This window comes from Onychostoma macrolepis, chromosome 03 (genome assembly GCF_012432095.1).
Source record: "Onychostoma macrolepis isolate SWU-2019 chromosome 03, ASM1243209v1, whole genome shotgun sequence".
In the NCBI taxonomy this organism is placed as follows: Eukaryota; Metazoa; Chordata; class Actinopteri; order Cypriniformes; family Cyprinidae; genus Onychostoma; species Onychostoma macrolepis.
In genome coordinates, this window is record NC_081157.1 from 37,073,191 (window position 1) to 37,089,722 (window position 16,532).

The 16,532-nt window shown below is 37.9% G+C and overlaps 1 protein-coding gene across 1 annotated transcript in view; it reads left to right on the plus strand.

Annotated features, from left to right (window-relative positions):
• Positions 1-16,532, plus strand: part of syt3 (synaptotagmin III) — a 42,987-nt gene that overhangs the window by 3,894 nt on the left and 22,561 nt on the right. Inside the window, exons 2-3 of the mRNA XM_058771719.1 lie at positions 4,773-5,136; positions 5,288-5,708. Coding sequence (XP_058627702.1) covers positions 5,561-5,708 — 148 coding nt within the window. The 5' untranslated portion in view covers positions 4,773-5,136; positions 5,288-5,560. The remainder of the gene's footprint in view (positions 1-4,772; positions 5,137-5,287; positions 5,709-16,532) is intronic.

The following is a 16,532-nucleotide window of genomic DNA, read 5'->3' on the forward strand; positions in this document are numbered from 1 at the left end:
ACTCCAGAAACTCATAACCTCGATGCCCAGACATCTTCAAACTGTTTTGAAAAGGAGAGGAGATGCTACACCATGGTAAACATGCCCACATCCCAACTATTTTGAGACCTGTAGCAGGCATCAAATATGAAATGAGCTCATTTTGTGCATAAAATTGTAAATTTTCTCAGTTTAAACATTTGTTTTATTATTTATGTTCTATTGTGAATAAAATATTGGCTCATGTGATTTGAAATTCAAATTTAAAAAAACATCCCAACATTTCCGGAATTCAGGTTGTGTGTATATATATACCTTATATCTTGCATATATTATATGCAAAATGAATAAATTTATCCAATGACACCTCTGAATTACATTACACAGCAACTAAAACATTTATATATCTGTATATTTAAACACTACTGGAGAATGGCTCAAAGAGCCATAATACTGTAGCAGACTGCCAAACAAAAAAGGAGATAAATTTTATTAGCTATAAAGTTTTATCCGTGTGCATCCTCTTTAAAATGTAGCATAATGTGTATGGTTTGAGTGATGTGCATATATTTGATCATGTGGATCTTATGCCTGATTCTTTGTGAGCAGAATGGAAGACCCTGCTTCCAGGCATGTTGAGATTTGTCATCTTTTGCAGACTTTACAGCAACTTAACCATTAGCCTACAAACCGGTCAACTTAAATAGGGCAGTAGACGTTGCCTGCGGGACAAAACGAATTGCATCATTCTTCTTTGGCTTAAATAATTTCACCTCAGGGCCGAGGACGGAACCTCAGACCCAACTGCTCTCTGCTGTAGAAACAAACAGTGACCTGAGTGACTGCTGCTGATCTGTGGTGTTGACGGACAGCCCCTCTGACAGATCTGGACTTAGGACACCTGACAGTTATGTAATGAATGCCAGGTGTCTTATGTATGAACAGTCAGCAACATTATCATTGTCAGTAGCTTGCCTAATGACAACACACATTTGTTAGTGCTGGCTGCAGTTATTTAGAGGTTATTAGGACCCGCTGTATTGTAGGATGGCCTCATTTGTCACGCTAGCTCATGCCCGCCAAAACGTCTGCAAATCCGCTTGAATGGATCAAACTGGTGGAAATAGACAGACTAATTACAAATTAAAAGATTCATCCACTCGGACATCATCGCTTTCAGTCACGTCCGAATTGATATAAACGTGAAGTGATGATCTGTGTGCAATTTTTAGAGGACACTCAGCTTTTAAATTAAAGCTGCACCTCTGTGTCTGCGACCTTTATTATGCTTGCAGCGTTTTACAAGGATTTATTGACTGATAGTCAAAAAAGTTGATTATTAATGGTTGGCAATTTACAAAAAAGCTAAACCAAATTTGCTTTTCTACTTCATTATTGTACTTATTTCTGAAGTACTAGAAAATGTTTAAAAATGAATAAACTATAATGGTATTTGTTTTTAATTTTAATTAATTTTTTTAAATAAAATATTTATTAAAAATATATAATAAATTATAATATAAATATTATGCATTTGCTTGTTGGTAATGAAATTCACACTACTTTGTTTTGTGATAATGTGATTCAAACTGATTACGTGCATTTTGTGATTAAACAGAATTTACAAATGTACCGAATTTTTAAATGGTTTTTAGTTGTAATCTAAAGTGGTGTTATTGATTTTATTTTTTATTTTTTGTCATCTTCAAGTGCGCATCTGAGAATCATCTCTTCTGCTTTGGATTCGCTTACTGTTTTCCGTCACTCAATGACACAGCGACCTGATCTAGTCTTTCTGCTTTCCGGTTGAAATTGGGCGTCTGGGTGTTGTGTGGATTGTCTAGACACCAAACAGAGCTGCAACCTTCAAATGTTTCCGTATGTAATGGCAATGCAATTATGACCGTTTCGATGGATGTCACTGAACACTGACCTTTCTGGTTGTTTGTGGCCGTGTACATATCCATGTAATCATTGCATTTTATTATAGGTTTTCATCTCTAGTGTGTGATTGGACAGGGGCTTTTGTGGCCTTTATGACATGATTGGACTGTGGCAATTCCGTTTGGCTTGTGTGTGATTGGACAGTGACCATACAGGTTGCTGGGGTCCTTGTTGTGGGGTATTGCTTTTCCTGGAGATATTGATTGAGACCTGGGCAGCAGTCAATGGAATGTCTGAGACCGGTTTCATGTTCTGTTGTCCGCGTGTTTCATGTCGGTGTCACTTGCATGGATTTTACCACCACATTATTCTATTCCGGCATTTTTCCAGATGCACAGCCTATAATATCCCAGAGTGTCAGTGTAGTTTTATTACAGCATATCACTTGTAAATGCCCGTCCTCTAGACATTTACACTTGCATCAAGACGCTTTTTCCATCTGGACTCCAAAGCCACATGCTGTATGCCCTTCTGACTTCTTTTTCTTCTCAAGCCTTATAGTTTATGTCTTGCTTCTGTTTTCTCTTTCATTGCCTCTTTCTTTCACCTGCTCTCCCCTCTCAGTTCCACTCTAACTTTGTTCACAATCGACCTGGCATTTCTGGACAGTGACACTGTAGTTCGCTGCCAGACGGCCATCTTTCAGATTGAGATATGCAGCATTTTTAAGTCAAACTCAGACAGATTTACAGGCTGAACCGTGGTGAGGAGAGCAGACAAGAGTTTTGGGGTGTGTGTGTGTGTGTGTGTTTTTTATGAGCTAATCTGAGGCTCATTTTTACAATGGACCAAAGATCTGAGATAGACAGATAAATGGACCTCAATCTGTTTGGGTTTCCTTTAGATGACGCTCTGGACTGATGGACCGCTTGGGCACACTGATTAGACAACTCCAAAGGAAGGTTTGAATGAGTGTGTGGGTGAACATATTGACCTGTCCTGCCCCGAATGACTTAAAGCTGTACTTAAGGCTTTGACTGATTGATTGATGGATCGGAGACGGATGGAAAAGATGCAGCTAGCTGGAGAGAAACCATCCACCTTACAATGAAAGACCAATGACATTTTACAGACCTAAAAAGCATGAAAGAATAGTCTATCAGAATGATAGATGGACGATTGGCTCAATGAGAGGAGGTGTCTCGTCAGAGAGAGAAACAGATCGGACTTCTTGAGGGATTTCGCTGGCTTTGAAAAAAACTATCCGATGAAAGCAGACGATCGTTGAATCGATTCACATATTGATAGATTTGCACACCTTTTCTGGGCTTGCACCATTTTAGCTGACGCAGAGAGGGGATGAGGGGTGGAAAGAAACACTGAGACATGGAGCGAAAGAGAAGGGAAATGAAAGGTGGAGCTTTGACCTGGTTTTCTGAGACAGAATGAGCACAGAACAAAGGAAGAATACTGAGAGATCTCATAGATATAGAACCTCATACTGACAAATTATACATACAGCAGATGAATCCCTACAACATTTTTCCTCAATGCCATCTGATTTGTGAAAACACAGATTTGTAACATATGTATTTTAGGTTCTTTGTAATTCAAAAATCCTTAAATTTTGATTATTGTAGACCAGACAGAAAAAAATGAATTACTGCAGTGTTTATGGTAACACTGCATTAAAGTCCTCTTTATGGAAAAAGTGCCGGTAGCTGTACTCCTTAGTGTAGATCTGACCTTTATTTATTCTAATCCATTAACAAAAAGCTTCTTGGAATTACAAATTGATGAACTATGTCTAGTGCTGTGGTGTTGATGTAATAAAATGTTGTGAATATTGGTCTACTTAACGTGAATCTTAAGAGCCTTTATCCTCTACTTGCGGGTTCAAAATTTGCCCATTCACAAGCATGAAAAAACAAGGTTTGTTTTCTTAGTGTTTCCTATGCTCTTCGTCTGCTGTGTGCTGTGAGTGTGAGAACTGTTCTGTGTTGTGTAACGCCCCATTTTTCACATTTGCTGTGGACAGACAAATTGCCTGTCACTAGAATCTTGTTGCATTGCACCCTGTTAGGACAGGGTTAACCTAAAGGTGAAGTGTGTCCACCGAACTACAATGTTAAAATGCTTTATTTGATTATTTTATTTTTTTTATTGCTATTCGTTTTGGCAAGGATAGTTTTTACTACCGTTCAAAAGTTCAGTGTCAGTAAAAAAAAAAAAAAACCTAATAATAATGGCTTAAAATTAGGCAGTATTTTAAGCAGTATAATAATTATTAAAACTAATCACAGTTTAATATTTATAAACCAGTGTTATTATGTCATCCTATTGGCACATCCAATGGTGTGAGTTTTGGGTCAGGCTATCATTTAATCAGACCAATGGTCTGAAAACATGAATTATTTATACAGTTCTCTTTAGTAACACTAGTAGTGCAGAAATTACAGACTTCAGCTTTAAAGATACCAAATAGAATTGCAAAAAAAGAAGAAAAAGAGACTACTGTAATTATTGATCAAACATATAGCCCCGCCCAAACCTCACACCATTGGTTGAGCCGATGTGTTGGGCAGCTCAAATTAACATTACAAGTTTAACATCAAAATTACATGTCACCTTTAATCTTCACAGTATCATGCAACAACAGCTTACACGATAAACTTGTTTTGTGGTTGACCACATCCTCGTTCCCGAGATGTACTGTACAAGGAGAGCTGTTAGTCTTTGAGAAGAAACAGATATCTAGAATGATTGGTTCTTCTCTGCATGCTATTGAGCTCTGCGAGCTCAGCGGGTTGCCTTTATAATTTAACCATAATTTTACAGCAGTTTTTTAATGATGTGTGCCTCATTTTCTCTCTCTCACACACACTCTCCCTCTCTTCCTCTCTTTTCAGGCAGTTTCAGAGCTCCTGTAGAACATTCCAGAAATACAACCATGGACCACAATGAACAGTAAAGCTTGAATGGAAAAACAAAGAGAGAAACCTAGTGGATATAGAACATACATCTCAAATTCAACTCTGCCCTGATGCTGCTTTAAGGACTGAGCCTGCAAACACTTTCCTCTTCCCTGACTGATGATTTAACTGAGAGTAATAGCCCACGAAATCTAGGCTATGCTTTCTGAACAACAGACCTAAATATAGTCTCACTGTTTATCCATTGAGCAAATTCTTAATATTTATGTGAATTGAATTGGTTTCAGCCTTCTTCACCATGACAAGGACTCAGGGATGTCATTGTCATCCTTTATAACAAGTATGTGCACAAAAACATTCGCGAGCGAAGCACATTCAATTCAATAATGGATTTAACATAATAAATGCATGCATTGTCTTCTCCTCCCTTGCTCTCATTTATTCTTTTTTCCCTCTCTCCTGTTTTTTTTTTGTTTTTTGTTTTTTTCCAGGAGCCTATGTTATTATTGAAAAGAGTGATTGTGGCACACGTACCAATGGGTTTAGCAACCATTAAAGCTTTCAATTAACGGTCATAAAGAGACCGTCTCGGCTCCTTGTCGAAACCTTGTCCTTCGCAAAAAAACAAGACCCTGTGTTATTGGAATCGTCAGAAAGTGGACAGACACACCCTCTCCGCTCAGGCGCCGTCCAGTTGGTGCGGGCGGTGAGAGCTGCGGCGCGATTGGTTGAGTGTGGGGTGGGTGTGCGATGCGGATTGGAGGATGTCGGGGGACTGGGAAGACGACCTTTGTAAGAAGGCGTTGGTGCTGGTGGAGGAACTGTGCTTCCGGTCTGGAGGCCTGAGCCAGAGTGCCAGCTGTCAAGAGTTCAGCTACATGATGAGAGGACCGAACAGACAGCTGAACACAGGTAAGAGCACACCACAACCTGGTGAAAGGATGGTTGGTCCAAAAATTAGCATTCTGTCATCATTTACTCACTTCATGTTGTTTCGAACCAGTTTGACGACTTATTTTGAACACAAAAGGAGCCATTGTGCCAGTAGTTCTCTTGTCCATGCAGTAGCAATGAATAGGGACCGGTGCTTTTAAACTACAGAAAGGGCACAAAGGCATTATAAAAGTGGTCCATATGACTTATATTCTAAATCCTCTGAAGTTTGAATGAATGACAGGAGGGCCAGTCATAAATGATGACAGAATTTACATTTTTTGGTGAACTATCACTTTAAAGCCTATTCAAAGCATGAATTGCTATGATTTATGTCTGACTTCTAACCAAAATATTGACTTGCACCTGACAAATGGCCTAAAAGGGTAATTTTCATCATCTGCCCACCTCACTGAGTCATGAGACCAGGAAAGAGCCTCACTGGTAAAAGCTGCTCGTTCATGTAATTGCGTCTGGCCTTTTTTATTTGTATTCACACCATGCCCACCACAGGTGCTATGGCTGGATGCTGTGTTCAGAGTGAGACTGTCCTGTTTACAGATTTAGTCATTATTGTTTAAATTCCCAAGTGCCCAGTGATTGAAATGGAATTGAACTTGCATTCTCTTTAATATGAAATGGCACAACCGCAGGTAATTTAAATGGCTCTAAGCTCCTTGTGAAAAGAAGGAGAAGAAATGAAGCTGTGTAGGCTTTCCTTCCTAGGGTCTCCAAATACCCAACAATCAACCAAATGGTGAAGACTGTCAGTTAAAGCTACTCATTATCTTTATTTCTTAAAGGTATAGTTCATCCAAAAATGAAAATGTTTTAATCATTTACAAACATGATTGTCTTCATTTCTTCAATAGATACCAATGGAAAAAGCATATGGAATAATGTCTCCATGCTTTTTTTTGTCCATATAATGAAAGTCAGTGGAAGTTAATTTTATTTGTATGGACACATTTAAAATATTCTTTAAAAAACAGTTTTTGTCTTCTGCTGAATAAAAAGTCATACAGGTTTGGAATAACAAGAAGGTGAATAAACGATGACAGAATTTTCATTTTTGGTGAACTATCCCTTTAACAAAAATTTTTTTTTCCTTTTAAACAATTTCTTTTACACTGTTTCATTTGTGAAATCATGCCAAAACCATAACCTTGGTGAATGTTGAATGTTACAGTGCTTTCAAGATGTTTTGCATATGGTTATTCTAATAAATACAACCATTTCAAATTAATTCTGGACATTTGCTTACATTAACCAGTTTTGACACAATTAATAAATGTCGGTCATTAGTTATTAGGGTGGTGCTGGATTGAACCCTGCATTTTGAATCATGAGAGATATGTTAGAAGCAGTGTCCAAAATTACATTTACATTTTACATTTATTCACTTAGCAGAGGCTTTTAGCCAAAAGCAACTTACAACACAAGCAATTTGTCCAAGGAAGAACGTAATATAAATAGTGATACAATACCAAATTTCCTAGTGGAAAATTATCACTCAGCAAGCACCAAATGCAAATAAAAATGACATGAAAAACATGTCAATGGCTGGGAACTTTATAAGGGACTGCAATATAATACATGATTTTAAATCGATTGTGTGAATGATAGTCTGACTCTCACTTATGCAAGAAAAGTGAGCAATTCAAGTCAAAGACATACAAACCGTGTGTTAAAGAAAATATCTGACACCTATTCCTTGTGATCAAAAGCTGGAAAGCACTAATGTAGCTAAGGGAAACACAGTTCATGATGTTGTTTTACTGAATGGATTGCAAAATAGTGACACGCATAGCTGAGCAGGACGGGCAGCTTACCATAGTATTAATTAGTAGGAAACTGAGGGAAGCTGCCTTAGGCTCTTTAAACTCTTCTGTACTCACAGTATGGCCCATATGTGCACTACAGCTGAAGGGTAGTCATGCTGTCAAGCATAGTGTAACAAGGTGAAACGGACTATTTTTAACCCTGGGTCTCTGTATAAGCCACGGTCGGTTACCGCTTACTTGCAAAGCAGGATTGAACATTTCGATTTGGATTTGCGGCTTTATCCAAAGACATTTTGCCACTCTCTATTTTATATTAGAGTGTATTTATTAGCACGCTCAGGATAAAACCCCAAAATCACGTTTGATTCCTCCTCTACTGCAGGGTGTTAAAGGGATAGTTCACCCAAAAATGAAAATTTGATGTTTATCTGCTTACCCCCAGGGCATCCAAGATGTAGGTGACTTTGTTTCTTCACTAGAAAACAAACGAAGATTTTTAACTCAAACCGTTGCAGTCTGTCAGTCATATAATGTCAGTCAATGGTACCCACGGCTTTGAGAGAAGAAAAAACAAAACATACACAGACAAAACCAAATTAAACCCTGTGGCTCGTGACACACTGAGGTTTTTAGACATGAAATTATCAGTCTGTGCAAGAAACTGAACAGTATTTATATTGTTTTTTACCTCTGTCTAACAGTTATGACTAACTGTCCACAACAGCCGGCATCTAACACGTCTTCTTCTTCTTTTTGCTTTATGGCGGATCGCAGACTTATAAGTGCATTATATAAGTGCCACTTATCTCTCAAATGGTCCATTTGAGAGGTAAAAAATGATATAAATACTGTTCAGTTTTTTGCACAGACCGATCGTTTCATGTCTAAAGACCTCAATGTATCGTCACGAGCCGCAGGGTTTAATTTGGTTTTGTCTGTGTATGTTTTTTTTTTTTCACTCTCAAAGCCGTGGGTACCATTGACTGACATTATATGACTGACAGACTGCAACGGTTTGAGTTAAAAATCTTGGATGCCCTTGGGGTAAGCAGATAAACATCAAATTTTCTTTTTTGGGTGAACTATCCCTTTAAGTCACAGTGATAATGAAATCATGTGAATGCTTATGTAATAAAACCAAAGATGTGTTCCGTGCATAAGCTTCAACTTAGCCTAATTGTAACATAAAGGAGCGCTAAAATACTTAGCAAATGACTCACTACTAAATATGTTTTGCACAGGAAAAATGTTCAAAGGTTCAGGGACAGAAGGATTTTTAAAATACTTTTATTAAAGGGATAGTTCAGCAAGAGATTAAAATTCTGTCACCATTTATTCACCCTCCACTTGTTTCAAACCTGTATCATTTTCTTTCTTCTGATGAACTCAAAAGAACATATTTTAATATTAATGTGGGTAACCAAACACAGTTTCTCGTAGCCATTGTTAGTATGAAAAAAAAGGAAGTCAGTTGCTACCTTCAACTGATAATTCTTCAAAATATCTTCTTATGAGTTCAACAGAAGAATGAAACTCATACAGGTTTGGAACAACATGAGGGTGAGTAAATGAAGACAAAAATGTTATTAATAGGTAACTGCCCTTTTAAGCAAGGACACATTAAATTGATCACCGTAAGTCACCGTAAAAACTTAACGTATTAAAAAAAAATTCTATTTCAAATAAATTCTGTTTTTTTTTTTTTATTTCATAGTTTCCACAAAATATTAAGCAGCACAACATTTCAACATTGATAAAAATGTTTCTTGAACACTAAATCAGCATATCAGAATGATTTCTGAAGGATCACGTGACACTGAAGACTGGAGTAATGGCTGCTGAAAATTTAGCTTGGTCATCACGGGAATAGATTACTAATAATATTTCACAGTATTACTGTTTTTACTGTATTTTTGATCAAGTAAATACAGCCTTGGTGAGCAGCACAGACTTATCTCACTAAAAAACCTGTCACGAAAAAGTACCTAATATAATACGTTTTGCTGTTTAATATATATTTCTTGAATATTTATTTAAAATATTTCAGTATGCATTATGCAATACATATTTTATATATGTATTTATTGTACAGTATGTCATGTCTGTGTATATTTTTAAAACTTAAGGAACATGTAATTTATCATTGTCAAACAGTTAGGTAAGGCAAAAAAAAAAAAAAAACGTGTTTAGTAAAAGACGATTAAATTCAAGACTATTTCGATTTACAAAATTGAAGGCTTACTAGATAGATAAAAGTAAATGTCATATTATGCAACTGCACTTTCCTGCATGGACAGCTTGCAAATTACTAGCTGCTCTTGCTTTAAGAAGAAATGATGCAACCAAATTAAGTACACCGTTAAGACTCTGTGATGGGCTGGTGCAACCCTACCCAGCTCTCTTTAGGAGGTGGTGATGGTGTGGAAAAGTCTATGAGACAAGATGAAATGAAAGCTTAGCAGCGGGGCAGAACGCCGATCCTCCTGGTTCAGCCAACCCAGAGTTTGTAGATCAAACTCCCTCCCCAGATATACTGCTTCCGAACAGTCTTTTTTCTTTGCAAGCAGATCAATACATTAACCTTTCTAATCCCAAACCCCTCCCGTGTTTAGTTCTCCCTCCATCAGTGTCCGTTTGTTTGGCTCCACATCTTTCATTCCTGCAGTTCCGCCTCTCCCGCACCAGCCATCCTTCTCGCTCTCTCTCTCTCTCTCTCCATCACTCTCCACTTTTTTTCCGGTCTTGTTTTTCTCACAGGGGAACGCTTGCGGACTTTATTAACCCCTCTCTGGTGCTATCTCTCTCTTTCCTCACCTTCGATGTGTGGAGTGAATCTGTTATCTTGACCAGTCAGCCGATGTGTCTGCTTCAACATGTACACTAATCTGTTAGCTCCTTCCTGGCCCCTCCCCCTTTCCCCATCTCCCTTTTTCCTCTGATATGTCCTTGTTTTTTTCTTCATTATTCCTCTCTGTCAGCTCCCTGCTGGAAAATCCACTTAAAACTGGCAGCTGTGTTTTGGGACATGCTAGCAGTTCTGTCGTCTGACTTCTATAGCGTTCAATTCGTTTCAATGAAATATGAACAGTGGCAAAATTATGGGTCGCAATACAGTTTCAATACAGCCTCAAGTTTCAAAACTACGAACTGAAAATAATTTATATACTACTTTAAAAAAAAAAAAAAAAAAATAGGGAGTTATTGTTTTTCCCCAGACCTGGAGTGATGTGTGGTCCACAATTTTTGTTTTACTGCAGTCCACCAACTAAATTTTCAGAGTTTGAGAACCACTGTGATAAAGGATGGAGAAAGCAGTGAATATGTTTTAGGTGGTTTCTAACTGGTCTTGCTGGTCCAAGCTGCTCATTTCCACTGTAAAAGTGGTCATGCTGATTCTTAGATCATGGTCGGTAATAAACCAGCTTGCATCAGCTAGTGACCAATTTATGACCTGCTAGAAATGGCATAAAACATAGTTAAGACTTTCTCCATCCTTTATCACAGTGTTTCTCAAATGTTTTCAGCTGGTGGACCATAGCAAAAGAAAAATTGTGGCCCACCTAACACTCCAGGTCTGGGGAGAAACAACAGCTGCCTACATTAAGTAGAATATAAATTATTCTGTTTATAGCTTTGAAACTTGAGGCTCTTTTAAAATAGCCTTTCTTTTAGCAATCCATAATTTTGCCATTGTTCACATTTCATTAAAATTAACATCTAGTAGCTAATGAACCTGAATAGAGTGCATCGAACATTTGACAGGTAGTAATGTTATTGAATTGAGACAACAGAAATTTTATCATAGGTAATTATTTTTATGCTTTTATTATTAGTTAAAGCTGCAGTCCGTAACTTTTTTTGTTCAAAATTCACAAAATTTATATAATAAGCGAGTACACCATGAATCCATTTTCCAAACCGTTGTTTTTACACCTATAATAAGTGTTTATATTCGGACTATTTTAGACTGGTTCGGGTAGGTACCACTGCAGAGTAGCCCAGTACCTGCGTGATTCGTCATAGACATGAACAGAGAGAAGTAGCTCCGGCTACAATGTTCTTCTGCAAGACGCGTAGTTGTTTATTAACCGCTGGAGCACCTAAAGTTACGGACTGCAGCTTTAATTAATGTTGGTGCATTTTGTCTTTTATATTTTGAATATGTAAAATGGCTGTATTTAGAATTTTTAATGAAATCTATTATTTATCAAGATTTATAAATGTGTTTTAGTTCTTTTTTTAATCCTTTACAAACACAGTGACCTGCATATCACAGATTGAGAACCACTGCTTCATTGCAATCGTCCTTCCTTCCTCTGTCTCCCTTTATAATTTTTCACTGCCTTCTTTCTCCATTTCCCTCTTTCCTCCATTGATATCTCTGATCTCCTTTCCTGTCCCACTCTCTTCCATTTTCTCCTCCTATTTACCTTTTTCTCACTCTCTCTATCTATGTCTTGTTCTTCGAGCTGACAGATCAGTCCCTTCTCTCCTCCCTCTGTCTCTCTCTCTGATCATATCTTTGAACAAGTAGTGATTAATGACATACAGAGACTGATGAATTATTCACCAAAGAGAGACAGAAAGTACAGAGAAAGGAAGAAGGAAAACAGCAAGAGGGAGGATGAGAGGGGTGGAAGGAGAGGAGTAAGATGGAGGGGGAGAAAGGAGGAGGAGGGCACAGGAGAGGCAAAGGAGACAAACGATGAAGGTGGTGTTAGATTAAGATGGAAAGCATGATGTCTTTCCTGTTACGTTTCAGAAGAGATTGTGTGCGTATGCAGTCATGCCAAGGTTTCAGAAGTGAAATCAAAATTTCATAATTGTTTGCTCATAGTATGGCCCATATGTGCACTATTGCTGAAGGGTATTAATGCCATCAAGCATACAGTAGCAGGGTGAAACAGAAAAAAATAAGTATTTTTAACCTTAAGCCTAAGACAGCCGTTAATCTAGATTTGGATTTGCATCTTTATACAATCTTTCTAGATTTTACCACACTAAAATTATATGTGTATTTTTTGAAATGCTCAGGTTGAAAACCAAAGATGAATTTAAGGAGGTAGTTAATTTTATTTAGTTATTTTTATTTATTTATTTACTTTTTACTATATATATATATATATATATATATATATATATATATATATATATATATAATGTACTGTATGTGTGTGTGTATATACAGTACACACACACACACATACATACATATATATATATATATATATATATTATATTATATTATATACTGCACTCATGTTATGAAGCATGGTGTGAGAACACAATTTTCACAATATTCTAATTTTACCAAAGGCTTCCAAAGGAGAGCCAAACCCATTTTATGTTGGATTACTGAAATCTCCTCTGTTTTATGACTGTTTGCAATCCAAAGAATTCCTCTTCCTGTTATTCCAGTTTAAATTCCATTCCAACATCCTGTGATATGTGGCCAAATCAATTAAAATGATAAATTATTGAAAGGGAGCCAGCTCTGACTTTTGCCCAACCCAGACTGGTTCTTTGGAGATCTGCGAATGTGTGAACCATACATGGAGGAAAACAGAGTAGTTGGGAGCAGAAGCAAAGATGGTGGAACAAAAACTGAGAAAGACGGCATGGCGGAAAGGAAATAAAGGGCGAGCTGACAGTCATACAATATAACCTCCTTGCATAATAGAAATTACAGAGTAGCTCAAGGTAGAACTACCCTGGGGGCTTTTAGAGCTGGTGGGTGTTGCGTCTGAGGAAGTGATGTGAGTGCAGGGTAAGCAGAGGAACTATGTGGGTGTGAGATCTGAATAGAGCTCTTGAGAGTCAGGCTGACAGACAGGCCCTTTGTTTTTCTTGATTGGCAGGCACTTGTTTGTCCTGCTTGTTGGAGAGTTGCTGTTCTACTCAGTCTGGTGCTGAAACTGAGTTGCCAAAGTCTCATTTTTTCAAGTGACTCACTCATGCGCACCCTAAGAAATTGTTATTAAAGGCTGCATGATTGAAAGCTCATACTCTGTGAGAGACAGAGTCATGAGGCTTAATCACAGTTTAGAGGACATCTTTGTGGAAATTGTCATTGGCATTGACACTTCTTCTGCTTGGAAATAAATCCATCGTTTTCTTGGCTTTGTATTCAGATAAGAGCTAGTGAATGTTGGGAGAGCCGGTGGTAATTTACAGGCACAATGCACCATCTCCTTTCTTTTTCTCCTTCTGATCCTGTCTCTCTCTCTGTGCACTTCCTTCAGTTTCTCCCAGTCATTCCCTAAGCGCAGCATTTGTCTGCCAACGCTACCTCATTTGCACATTTTTCTTTTCAAATATCTCTGCGTTCATCCTCCCAGGTTATGCAATCAAGCTTGTTACCTGGAGTTGGGAACTGAGAACTGAGTTGCATTTTTAAAAAAAATACTGTACCATAACCGATTGATTTCCACGATGTTCGTTGCCATTAATGGTTCTTGAACGTCTGCGTTCAAGGAAAAAGAAAAAAGAGTTTGCAATGGCAATTGAATGTGATGAGAGAGAAAGATGGCAAAATTATACACCGATAATAAAAAGACGAGAAGTCAAAAATAAAAGAGAAGTCATAGTTAAGGCAGCACTTTTTTATTTATTTATTTATTTTTTTAAAAACAAGCACTCGCTAGAGTACCCAAAAGAAGTTCTAATATTGCCTTGGGGTCCCAGCAGGGTAGGATTTTGACAGCGGAGTAGGATTTAGTCACAAAATCTGTTCTTTATAATGAACTGGTCAAAAAGACGAGTTGTCAGTTTGAATCAGTCTAATGACTCACTCACTGACTGAATCGATCACTGAACCACAACTCGAATTCAACCGAGAATGCCTGCTGTGTGTACTTAAGGCTTGTGATACTTAAATCAATGTAATATATGATTGTTTTCATGTAACAATTCAAAATTTTGAAATATTAATATCAATTAAATATTATATATGTGTGTGTGTGTGTGTGTGTTTTACAAAGGATTGTTTTTACTGAATGGAGTAGTTTTGTTTGTGTTTTTTGTATTCATTGTAAGTTTTACTTTGTGAAACTGTTGATTGCTGTTTAAAATAAAATAATGTTTAAATATAGACATATACCTTAACTGTTTTTGAATGGAACTTTATTTATTTTTTTTATTTTATATATATTTATATTTATTTACTTTTTATTAGGTTATTGAGTATTTATTTAGGTGATGAGTAGGTTGAGTGTGTGTGTGTGTGTGTGTGTGTATGTGTATATATATATATATATACACACACACAGTGGGGGGGGGGGATTATTTGATCCCCTGCTGATTTTGTACGTTTGCCCACTGACAAAAACATTATCAGTCTATAATTTTAATGGTAGGTTTATTTGAACAGTGAGAGACAGAATAACAAAAAAACTAGTGAAATAAGTATTTGATCCCCTATCAGTCAGCAAGATTTCTGGCTGCCAGGTGTATTTTATGCAGGTAAGGATTTATCTCTCTCTCTCTCTCTTAAAGGGAGTGCTCCTAATCTCAGTTTGTTACCTGTATAAAAGACAACCTGTCCACAGAAGCAATCAATCAATCAGATTCCAAACTCTCCACCATGGCCAAGACCGAAGAGCTGTCCAAGGATGTCAGGGACAAGATTGTAGACCTACAAGGCTGGAATGGGCTACAAGACCATCGCCAAGCAGCTTGGTGAGAAGGTGACAACAGTTGGTGCGATTATTCGCAAATGGAAGAAACACAAAATAACTGTCAATCTCCCTCGGTCTGGGGCTCCACGCAAGATCTCACCTCGTGGAGTTTCAATGATCATGACAACGGTGAGGAATCAGCCCAGATCTACACGGGAGAGTCTTGTCAATGATCTCAAGGCAGCTGGGACCATAGTCACCAAGAAAACAATTGGTAACACAATAGGACTGAAATCCTGCAGCGCCCGCAAGGTCCCCCTGCTCAAGTAAGCACATGTACAGCCCGTCTGAAGTTTGCCAATGATTCAGAGGAGAACTGGGTGAAAGTGTTGTGGTCAGATGAGACCAAAATCCAGCTCTTTGGCATCAACTCAACTCGCCGTGTTTGGAGGAGGAGGAATGCTGCCTATGACCCCAAAAACACCATCCCCACCGTCAAACAAGGAGGTGGAAACATTATGCTTTGGGGGTGTTTTTCTGCTAAGGGGACAGGACAACTGCACCGCATCAAAGGGACGATGTACGGGGCCATGTACCATCAGGACCAGGGCATTGAAGCCAGCCAGGGCATTGAAAATGGGTCGTGAATGGGTATTCCAGCATGACAATGACCCAAAACACACGGCCAAGGCAACAAAGGAGCGACTCAAGAAGAAGCACATTAAGGTCCTGGAGTGGCCTAGCCTGTCTCCAGACCTTAATCCCATAGAAAATCTGTGGAGGGAGCTGAAGGTTCGAGTTGCCAAATGTCAGCCTCGAAACCTTAATGACTTGGAGAGGATCTGCAGAGAGGAGTGGGACAAAATCCCTCCTGAGATGTGTGCAAACCTGGTGGCCAACTACAAGAAACGTCTGACCTCTGTGATTGCCAACAAGGGTTTTGCCACCAAGTAGCAAGTCATGTTTTGCGAAGGGGTCAAATACTTATTTCACTCATTAAAATGCAAATCAATTTCTAACTTTTTTGAAATGCATTTGTCTGGATTTTTTTTGTTGTTATTCGGTCTCTCACTGTTCAAATAAACCTACCATTAAAATTATAGACTGATCATTTCTTTGTCAGTGGGCAAATGCACAAAATCAGCAGGGGATCAAATAATTTTTATATATATGTGTATGTGTGTGTGTGTGTGTGTATATATATGTATAATTAAGTATATAGTTAGGACCAAGTCATAAAATAATCATTAGAATAATTATTAAGGAACCAAAAGCATTCAGTGGAATTTAACCCAGAATCATTATTTCTTCCTTTTTTATTTAGTATTTGTCTTTAGTATATAATTAGGACCAATTATTTAAGTCTTAAAAGAGTCCTTGGTGTAATTATTAGGAACCAGAAG